Here is an 11,592-nt window from a genome sequence, read left to right on the forward strand (position 1 = left end):
TTTTTTCCTTTGTCTCTTTTACTGACTCCTTATTTTCTTCCTGCCCCTAAAATATAGATATTTCCAAAGGTTGTTTTGTCTTTCTTTTGCCATTACATTCAGTTGTTGTTCTCTTCTTCCATGACTTCCTTTGTTACTCTTATGCAGTATCCACAAAACTGTTATCTTCTCCTACATCTATAATCCTGTATCTCAGTTTCCTGCTTTGGACATTTCCATCTGGATGAGCCACTAATGCCTCTTCCTACACTGCATATCGAAAATTGAATTTAACATCATCCCTCCAAACTTGTTTCTCTTCCAATTTGCCATTTTCTCATAAAGCACCAACAGTGTACTTCTAGTAATTTTAATTCTTATCTAATTCATCTGCCATATCTTGGTCTAAAACTTCCTTCTTAATACATGTCTTTGTGGTGGCTGCTCTTCTACATATAAACTTTCTGTGTCTCTCTATTACCTGCTCATAAAGTATCAGCTTTTAATCCTGAAATTCAAGGTCATCAATAATCTGGTTTTAATCTTCGAACCCCATTTCATATACTTGATATACTCACCACTCTAGCCAAATTGTATGTCTCCCTGCCCTTCTTCTCTGTGCATGTACTATTATTCTACCTGTCTAGAATGTACCTGCTCTCCTTTAAGGTGAAACTCAGGTACTGCCCTCAAACATCCTCCTCCTCTTCCACATACACCATGAAGCCCTCTGTCCAAAACTGAAAGTGAGGCTGTATTGCGTAGTGGATAGAGCTTTAAATTTCGAGTCAGAAAGAACTGAATCTGAATATTCGCCAGTTACCAATCCACTTTGTGCCCCATGGCCTCTACCATACAGGGTTGCCTGAAAATTAAATGAACTATTATATGCATGTTGTCTTTTAAACTTTGAAGTTCTATATAAATGTTAGCTATTAATAACCCTCATGTTTCTCATGCACTATGCCTGAACAGAGTTGTTCTGTGAAAAATTTATATTAGGATATGAACAGGAATCATACAAGATGAGAAAGCCTTGATGACTTATAGTTTGCTTTGTTGAAGAGGTTATTCACATTGGTGAGATAGTAAATCTGTTTGAATATTGAAGTTTTTTTTTTAATACATAATTTGGCCATTCGTAGACAATATTCCTAGCAGTTAACCAGTGCTTGATACATAATTGGTTCTTAATAAATGTTTATTTATTGACTGATTTTTGTTTGAGTAATACTTGCACTGTATACTCATAAATAATGCTCATTTCATCATATCCTTACATCCTGAAAGTAGTATGAGCTTTCAGAGGGAGAGAAAGAATTGTGACTGCTTTATTTATTTTTGACTGAGGCTTTCTAGATGAACAGAACACTAAAGGACCTGTAAATGTTCAGCTGCAAAAAGGAAAAAAGATGCTTGGTCAGTGTTTTTGCAAGAATGAGATTTGCATTTTAATACCTCCTATATTCTAGTGGACCAAGATCAAGTTTTCAGGTCCATCGGATGGCTCTTCTGAAAATAATTTATGGGAAAAGTCATTGGAAATGAGAAGACCCTAGAGGGTTGATATCTGCATCAGAATGGGGGGGGGAACACAAACTGTTAAAAATAAAGAATTTTTCAAAGCCAGGAGTAATCGCTAAGGAGATAATTTAGTGTTTAGTTTAACCTTTTTGTTTGGGTTTGAGATAATCAGTCTATAGACATTAACTAAAGTGTTGGGCAGTGGAAGAAATAAAATTAGAGGGAGCATGACATAAAAATAGAGAACTAGAGGCAGGAAAGTCTGATTGAAATAATATTTAAGACACTTGCCAATTGTGAAACCTTGGGAAAATAAATTAAAACACTCTGGGTCTCAGTTTTGATATCCATAAAATGAAGGGAATAAACTTGATCTCTGAGATTCTTCCCACCTTTACATCTTTGATAAAATTCTATGGAAATACATATTCAATTTGAGCTTTTTCTTAAATCAGATTTTCTTTGTGATAACTGTAGCCCATGAAATTATTTTGAACACAGGAAGAACGTGCCTCATTCTTGAAGGAGCTTGTTTCCCTCCGGCAGCAGAAGGAGCAGCTAAAGGCTGAATTAGAAAAATACAAGGAATGTGATCCTGAAGTTGTAGAAGAAATCCGTAAGTTTGCTTCCTGACTTGAGTGTGCTTTACATCTGCAGTAAATAGAGCCTAAATCCTGAAGCCTTTTATAAGTAAATCAGGGAAAGAATTATTAATTACTTTATTTACTTAGATAGCTTCTGTCTCTTTTTGCTGATATTTTAAATGTTAAGTCATGTAACAGATGTTTAATAAATGCTTATTGACAACTTCAGCAAAGTTGCAGGATACAAAATAAACCCACATAAATCATCAGCATTTCTATATATTACCTACAAAATCCAACAGCAAATAGAAAGAGAAATTTCATTTAAAATAACTGTAGGCAATATAATATACATAGGAGTCTACCTGCGAAGACCAACCCAGGTACTATATGAATACAACTATAAAACACTTTTTATATAAATAAAGTCAGATCTAAATAATTGGAAAAATATTAATAGTTCATGGGTAGGCTGAGCTAATATAATAAAAATTACAATTCTACCTAAATTAATCTGTTTTTTCATTGCTATACCACCAAACTATCAAAAAATTGTTTTATAGAGCTAGGAAAAATAATAACAAAATTCATCTTGAAGAACAAAAGCTCAATTATATCAAGGAAATCAATGAAAAACAATGAAAAAGAAGATAGATCTAGATCTCAAATTGTATTGTAAAGCAGGAATTACCGAAATAATCTTGTACTGGTTAAGAAATGGACTAGTGGATAAATAAAATAGATTAGGTGCAAATTTTCATTATAGTAAATGATCATAGTAATCTAGTATATCATAAACTCAAACATTCAATTTTTTGGAACAAAAATTCATTATTTGATAAAAACTACAGGGGAAACTGACAGAAATTAGGTATAGACAAATATCTCATACCATATACCAATGTTGAGGTATAAGGCACCTCAAAAACATTGAGTCCCCAAATCGGTGCAGATATGGCAAAAGAATTCACTAACTCAAGTTTGTCTCCAAGTTAAGGGGCAAAGATTTATTGCACTGCTATCAGTGGACTAAATTCCAAAAGAATTTCCAAAGAACCTGGAACAAGATAAATTTATGGGGAAAAAGTTAGGGAGATAGGATGCTTCTTGTCACTAATATGCTAATTTGATGGTTTGAGGTAGAGTTGAGGAGTGGTCTTAGAGATGGAGTTGAGGAGTGGTCTGGTATGCACTTCATTATCGAATTTTATGGCTTAGAGGTGGAGTTGAGGAGTGGTGTGGTATGCACCTCATTATTGTCTCAGAAACTTTATCACTGACCAACAGAATATTATCTGTCAGCCAGCAGTGTTTGTGGAACTACCACACTCCAAGATCAGGTGGCCTTAGGGTTAAAGCCAGATAGGCTTAGGGTTATTGCTATATCCTTTCTAGGAGTTGTACCTCATTGATCAAAATGGTTACATGATTTACACATAAAGGGTGATAGCATAAGCAAATTTAGAAAGCATGGAAAGTTTATCAAGCAGATTAGGAGAGCATGGAATAATTTATCTGTCAGATTTATAGATAAGGGAAAAATTTAGAACCCAAGAAGACATAGAGAGCATTACAAAATGAAAAATAGATCATTTTGATTATATAAAAATAACAAAACTAATCCAACCAAAATCATAAGAAAAGTAGAAAATTAGGGGAAGGAGACTTTTGTAACAAGTATCTCTGATAGAGGCCTCATTTTCCAAATATATAAAGAATTGAGTCAAATTTATAAGAATATAACTCATTTTCCAAGTATAAATAGTTGAAGGATATGAACAGGCAGTTTTCAGATAAAGAAATCAAAAGTATCTATAATCATATGAAAAAAATACCTTAAATTACTATTGATCACAGAATTGCAAATTAAAATAATTCTGAAGTACCATCTCATATCTAGCAGAGTGTCTAATGTGACAGAAAAGGAAAATGTTGGATGTTAGAGGGGTATGGGAAAAGTAGGACAGTAGTATTCTGTGTGAATTTGTGAACTGATCTAACCATTTGGGAGAGGAATTTGGAACTATGCTCAAAGGGTTGTGCCTACTCTTTGATCCAGTACTACCACTGCTTGGTCTATATTCCAAAAACACCCCCCCCCCCAAAATGGAAAGGACTTTTTTGTACAAAAATATCATTGCAGCTCCTTTTGTGGTTCTTCAAACTTGGAAATCAAAGGGATGTCTATTAATTAGAGAATAACTAATCAAGATATAGTATATGATCATCATGGAATATTATTAGGATATAAAGAAATAGCAATCAGGATGATTTTGGGGGGAAAAAAACTGGAAAGACATACATGAATTGATGCATAGAACAGAACCAGGAAAACATTGTACCCAATAACAGCAATATTGTACAGTGAAGAACTATGAATGATGTCACTATTCTTAGCCATATAATGATCTAAGATAACCCCAAAGGACTAATGATGAAACGTACTTCAGAGAAAGAAGCCTTCAGAGAAAGAACTGATATTGATTGAATACAGACTGAAGCATGGTTTTTTCATTTTCTTTTATTTTTAATTTTATTCGAGTCTTCTTATGTGTTTTACATAATTGCACGTGTATAACATATCTGATTGCTCACCATCTCAGGGAGGGAGAAATGGGAAGGATAGAGAGAGAGATAGAATTTAAAATGCAAAACTTTTTTAAAATGACATAATTGGGGTTAAATGACTTGCCCAGAGTCATACAGCTAATAAGTGTCAAGTATCTATATGATGAGAAATTGATAAGATAAGATGAGAGTTGAACTCAGGTCCTCCTGGCTCCAAGGCTGGTGCTCTATCCACTATACCATCCAGCTGCTCTGGAACTCAAAAGTTTAAGTAAAAATGTTTTTAAATTGGGGGAAAACTGGGAATGCAAATAATGAATTTAAGGTATTAACTTTGATCTATAAACCTAAGTAAGGATAGAAAAAGAAATCTGATAACTTCTCAAATTTAGGGGAGGAGAAGGGATTGGTTATAAAAGTCTAACCATCTCTACCAGACCTCTTCCCTCCATTATTCAAACAACTTTCTTCTGTCCTTACTGAATCCTATCTAGACTTATCAAAGGAAAGTTAAACTTTTTGCAAGCCTTACTTTCTCTATATGCAAGACTCTATTAATAGATATCTCCTAACTACCCTCCCAAATGTATTAAAAAATGAATGTAATGTAGAGACTTAATCAGGTCTTTTATATGTATATTAGAAAGTTTTGTTCAGTGTTTTCATATTATTTATAAATGGCTTATAAACTCTAGTAGGTATGTGACTCTTGGCAAGGTACTCATTAATTAAAACTAGAGTTCAATGTCTCTGGAGATAGTAGGGTTTCCTTTACTGTCGTCTTTAAGCTGAGATTGGATTTTATCAGATATGTCATGTGGGTAGGTGAGTGGGTGGTAGGTTCCTATTCAAATTACAGGTTGAACAAGATGATTTATGTGAACCCTTCTAACTTTGATATTCTGTGATGTTGCTCCAACAGTTCATTAGTTCTCTGTCCACACCCACCACTACCCTTAGCATTCCTTCTCCCTAAGAATGAGAAAATGAAATCTGGTTTTGTGCAATATTTTCCCAATTATGTTTTTAACAACTTAGTTTTTTAACAAAAGACTTAGTATTAGGAAAATACACCTTATACAAATTCCTCCAATTTTTTATAGTACATTGGAGTTGTTTCAATGAATGCTGAAACACTTAATAATAACTGTTCACAAAAATTATAAACATTTTGAAATCTAAGGAGGCAAAGATCACAAAATGCAAGGTTAGACTTGACAAATGGGGCATATAAGAAACTAATTTATCACTTGAATGTCTTAATTATAGTCAAAGATATGCTACTACCATCAAGAGGATATCACAGTGGAATCATGGGAATCAGTAGGAGAAACATACCAAAGAAAAGTCATTAAGAAGCAGAAAACTGTTTTGCATTTTCCCCATTGCATTTGTCTGTCCTATTGCATTATGGGCATGCCCCCAAAAGCAAAGAACTTAAAGTTAGGGTGTGTATCACAACCATGCTTTTGGATTCTATGACTCTACCCTTGAGTATATATTATGTAAAGGTGAACATTTAATAGTATTTGAGGAAATTAAAAACATCATTCAGATAAATAAGATACAATGTTAAAATGTTAAAATTGTCCTGGAAACCAAGGCTAAAAATTTAATGTTTTTCATGTTTAGAGCACCTCATAATGTGACCAAGTTAGAAAAACATTTTAAATACTGTTTTCAGGATTATTGTAACTGCGGATGATAAAAGGAAAGCTTTGAGAGAATTTAGAAAGATGTTACTTATTTATCTAGTTATATTTTGGGGGAAGTTTGAACATTTTTTTTTATTAAAGCTTTTTATTTTTCAAAACATATGCATGGATAATTCTTCAGCATTAGCCCTTGCAAAATTTTGTGTTCCAATTTTTTCTCCTCTTACCCCAATTCCTCCCCTAGATGGCAAGTAGCCAATATAAGTTAGATCCAATAAATGCATACATAGTTATACAACTATCTTGCTGCACAAGAAAAATCAAATCAAATGGGGGGAAAAATGAGAAAGAAAATAAAATACAAGCAAACAACAACAGAAAGAGTGAAAATGCTATGTTGTGAACCACACTCAGTTCCCACAATCCTCTCTCTGGGTGTAGATGGCTCTCTTCATCACAAGATCATTGGAACTAGTATCAACCATCTCATTGTTGGAAAGAGCCACATCCATCAGAATTGATCATCATATAATCTTTTTGTTGCCATGTACAATGTTCTGCTCACTTCATTCAGCATCAGTTCATGTAAGGCTTCTCTAAAATCCTGCTGGTCATTTCTTATAGAACAATAATATTCCATAACATTCATATACCATAACTTATTCAGCCATTCTCCAACTCATGGGCATCCATTAAGTTTCCAGTTTCTTGCCATTACAAAAAAATTATTGCCAATTTTGCACATATGGGAAAGATAATATTTAAAGAATAGATTTTTATACTACTATACTCAATAATTTCTTTGGAATAAAGCCAACCTGGCACTTGAAAGCATATTAAATGGGTATAATTACATTACTCAATTACCATAATTAAATACCATAGTTAGGTTGGATTAAATTTAAAGGATTTCATTTATTTTCTTTTTAAATTTATTGATACATTTATGTTATCTAACAGATACTTCCCAGCCAACATTCAAACAAATCCCATTGTGAAATACATTCCCTCTAAATAGTTAAGCAAATAACACCTAGTTAGATCTCTGTTAATAGTACCTGTCACTTTCTCCTTTGGTAGTTTACTGATCATTAACAAAAAGGAGGAAGTGTGCTTTAATTTTGCTAGTTGGAACGCTGTTTGTTGATTTTATCCACTGTTTGTTGTTCAGTCATTTTTCAATCCTGTGCAAATCTCCTGATGCCATTTGAGATTTTCTTGGCAAAAACACTGGTGTAGTTTGCCATTTCCTTCTCCAGCTCATTTTATAGATGAGGAAACTGAGGCAATCAGGGTTAAGTGACTTGTTCAGGGTCATACAAGTAAGTATATGAGGCTAAATTTGAACTCATGAAGATGTGTCTTTCTGATACTCAACCCAATGCTCTATCTACTGTACTTTACCCCAGATTGTTTCTCCCTATCCCCCAAACCCTTATTCTTATCTTTATGTACGTTGTTAAAATCACTGTGTAAAGAATTCTTTGGGCTCCACTTTTTTTCCTTTTAGTCTTGTCACATTACTCTGAATTCTTCATATGTATCATTCTTTATGGTCCAGTAATTTTCTATAGAGAGAGACCACAGGCAATGTGGATAAAGGTCTACCTTTTCAGGAAAATCTAGCTTTGTCATCCTAGGCAAGTTATCATTAGTGCTTCCAGCAAATCTCTTTTGAATTGTAGATCTGCATTGGTAGAGAAAATTTTTTCCCCATAGGTGAGTCACAGAATTGGACCAAAAAATGTCCCTCCAGTCCCAACTAGTAGCCCAGGTATTGGTTACATATTTTGTTTCTAGTTTTCTTATCTCAGATAGTTCTATCTATTGAGAAGGCAAGCGATGTGATATCATTTATACATATGAAATCGAGGAAAACACATTTCCATATTAGTCATATTGCAGATAAACAAATAAATAAACAAATGAATAAATGAATGAATGAAGTAAGCAAGGGAAAAATTATACTTTAATTTGCACTCAAAGTTTATCAATTCTCTCTCTGGAGGTAAATGGCATTTTCCATCATCAGTTCTTTGGAATTGTCTTTGATCATTGTCTTGATAAAGAATACTCAAATCTTTCAAGTTGATCATCATTACAGTTTGCTATAATTGTGTGCAGTGTTCTCTTGGTCCTGCTGATTTCACTTTGCATCAATTCGTGTGAGTCTTTCCAGGTTTTTCAGAAGCTCATTTTTTCTTATAGCACTGTAATATTCCATCACAATGATACCATATCTTGTTCAGCCATGCCCCAATTAATGAGCATTCCCTCAATTTATATAGGCCTTTTCTTATTGTCAGTAATCTCTTTAGGGAATGGCCTGAATATTAAAGTCTCTTAGTGAAAAGTATAAATTTTTATAGTAACTTTTCTTGCAGGATTGCAAATTGTATAACCATTTCAGTGAACACCAGCAGGGGATGAATATACTTGTCTTTCCATAGCTCTAAAATATTTAACTTAAGTAAAAGACCAAAGCTGTATTTTTATAGGATACACCTCAGAGAGAATTAAAATGTTTCCTATAAGGTAACTGTGAATGTAGAAACATCCTTTTGTAAAATAAATTTTATTGGCATTTTTATATTGCCTAAATTTCCCTTTATTCTTTCTTTCCCCCTGTCCAGAGAAACCTCAACTATATCAGTTTTTTTGAAGAATATCTTAAATGAAAAAACAATTCCACAAAAATGGGTTGCTAAAGGGATCTTCTGTTCTCTGGTGCCATGCCAGAAGAACATCCCATCTTTTCACTGCTGGCGGGTTGAAGAACCCAGATAATGACTGAGGATGTGAGTCCCTGCCATGTTGATGTTGCCATTAGTGGACCTAATAAGTGGGCATCAGGACCCCTTTTCTCACTGAAGATATGTTCCAGCAGAAGAAAGCACTCCTAGATGGCACTGAAAAGGGGTCATTATAGATTATTTTAATGGAGATCCACTTAAATCAAATGTAGCTAGCTACATGGCAATCACTAAAGAGATCACATCAAAGTAAGAGTGGGCGAAGTTATGGTGACTCATCATGAAGAAGTGCAGGCAGCTCGTTAAATAAGACATCAAAGCTTGCCTGTCTGGTCCAGAGCTACTTTTCACAGATTAGTTCTCTATAATAAGTGATAACCTCTTTGTTCTGCTGATTGTCTCCCTCTCCCCAAACCATAAGTCATTTTCAAGGGGGAAAAAGTCTTCATTCTTTCTAGAACATTCCCAGATCCTAATCTGAGGTATCATGAGACAGTAGAGGAATTAGATTGAAATCATGTCTGGCATTTAGTATTTATGTGATTCTGGGCAAATCATTGAGCTTCCCTGACCTGTTCAGAGAAGGTGGGATAGGCTGACATCGCAGGTCCCTTCTAGTTTCAGTCTATGATTCTGTAATTACTTCTAAATGATTCAGAGCAAATGTTTTTCTTTGTCCATATTTTTCAGTAGCTGAAAGAGTGAGTGTAAACAAAGATTGATAATCGGTTAAATCCTATATGTTATGGTGTTTCAATATAGTTTCATTTTAATTAGTAAAAAACATATTTTTGCCAGCTTTTTATAGCAAAGTAGCCCTGTTTTGTTGTACTGTGATGTTAATGAGACACTTAATGAAAAGGAGAATAGTTTCCTGATTTGTAGTGAACTAAGAGTTTATTATTCTCAGCTACCATGAGAGCTAAATTACCTTCAAAAAACTGTTTTGGAGCAGATAGGTGACACAGTGGATAGAGTGCCAGTCCTGAAGTCAGAAGGACCCAAGTTCAAATGTGGCCTCAGACACTTAAACTGTCCTAGCTGTTTGACCTTGGACAAGTCACTTAACCCCAGTTGCCTCAGGGCAAAAATGTTTTATTCAGGTTTTTCCTTTATCATAGTAATTTCTATCTATACCACCCATCCCCATCCCATTCAGTGACCCTAAGCTTGTTACAAAAAAAGGGGGGAGGGGGCAATAAACATTTATATAGTACCTATTAAGTGAAAAAATCAATTTATCAAAAGAAATGGACATGGGTCTTCATATTATTATTCTATACATTATATGTCAGTGCAGTTGCTTAGTAAATAGAGTGATGAGCCTGGAATCAGGAAGGTTCATCTTCCTGAGTTCAAATTATTTGCTACTTAGGTAACTCTGAGTAAGTTACTTAAACTCCTTTTGCCTCAGTTTTCTCATCTATAAAATGAGCTGGAGAAGAAAATGGCAAATCACTGTAGTATCTCTGCCAAGAAAACCCCAAATGGGGTTATGAAGAGGCAGACTTAATTTTAAAATTATTGAACAGCTTATATTGCTCATATTTCTGTTTCTGCTTAATGCTTTTTGCAATGTCTCCTATAAGTCTTCCTATATTTCTCTAAATTCTTTATATGTGCTATTTATTATAAGCACAATTCCTTGTATTCATAGATGTTTGTTTAGCCAATACCCAGGCAATAGACATTTCTTTGTTTCCACTTTTTTGCCACTGCAAAAAGTATTGCTGTAAATATTTCTGTGAATACAGACCTCTTTCCATGACCTCACATCTACGCAACAGTGAGATTTCAGGGCCAAAGACCATGAACAATTTCGTGACTTCTCTCATGTAATTCCAAATGTGTTTCCAAAAAGTTAAACAAATTTCCAGCTCCACCAATTGTCTATTAGTGTTGGCTTTCTCAGAGCCACTCCAATATTGACAGTTTTTATATGTTTTCATCTTTGACAGTTTGCTAAGCATCAAGTGAAACATTAGTGAATTTTTTCAGTTCAATTTCTTTTCTTACCTGTTTTGGAGTTATCTTTCATGAAAGTAGTACTTGATAGTTTGCATTTCTTTTGAAAATTGTAAACACATCCTTTTCCCAGTTATCCCCTGGGAGACATAATTGTCTTAAAAAATTACACAGCAAAAAAAAAAATAATAATAAAGGATGACTTGGTATTTGTAATAGTGAAACCTGACTTTTAATTTTTTTTATTTTTTTAAAGTAAGAGATTTCATTAGCAGCCACTTTCATAATTAGAAAATTCTGGTCTTGACTGTAAGAAGAAAATTGTTGTATTTTGAAATTTAAACTAGTCTGATAGTAAATGCTCACTCCATTAAAATAAGAACTTTAAGGAACCATGATTTCACCGAGGGAAGCCTATCACTTTATACTACAGTCTCACCAGGCAAGCATACAATGACAGAATGAGTTTTGGTTCTGGAGTCTGGTCTCCAGATTCAAATCCTTTCATTGCTACTGTCTCAGGTGATTCTCCACAAGTCATTTAAATTCAGTAGCCTAAGTGCT

General features: G+C 34.1%; 1 protein-coding gene across 1 annotated transcript in view; it reads left to right on the forward strand.

The window, feature by feature from the left end:
• MND1 (meiotic nuclear divisions 1) overlaps positions 1-2,179 on the forward strand; it is a 62,244-nt gene extending 60,065 nt beyond the window's left edge. Inside the window, exon 6 of the mRNA XM_051964951.1 lies at positions 2,005-2,179. Coding sequence (XP_051820911.1) covers positions 2,005-2,136 — 132 coding nt within the window. The 3' untranslated portion in view covers positions 2,137-2,179. The remainder of the gene's footprint in view (positions 1-2,004) is intronic.
• The last annotated feature ends 9,413 nt before the right edge of the window (positions 2,180-11,592 follow it).

This window comes from Antechinus flavipes, chromosome 6, assembly GCF_016432865.1.
Source record: "Antechinus flavipes isolate AdamAnt ecotype Samford, QLD, Australia chromosome 6, AdamAnt_v2, whole genome shotgun sequence".
Taxonomy (NCBI): domain Eukaryota; kingdom Metazoa; phylum Chordata; class Mammalia; order Dasyuromorphia; family Dasyuridae; genus Antechinus; species Antechinus flavipes.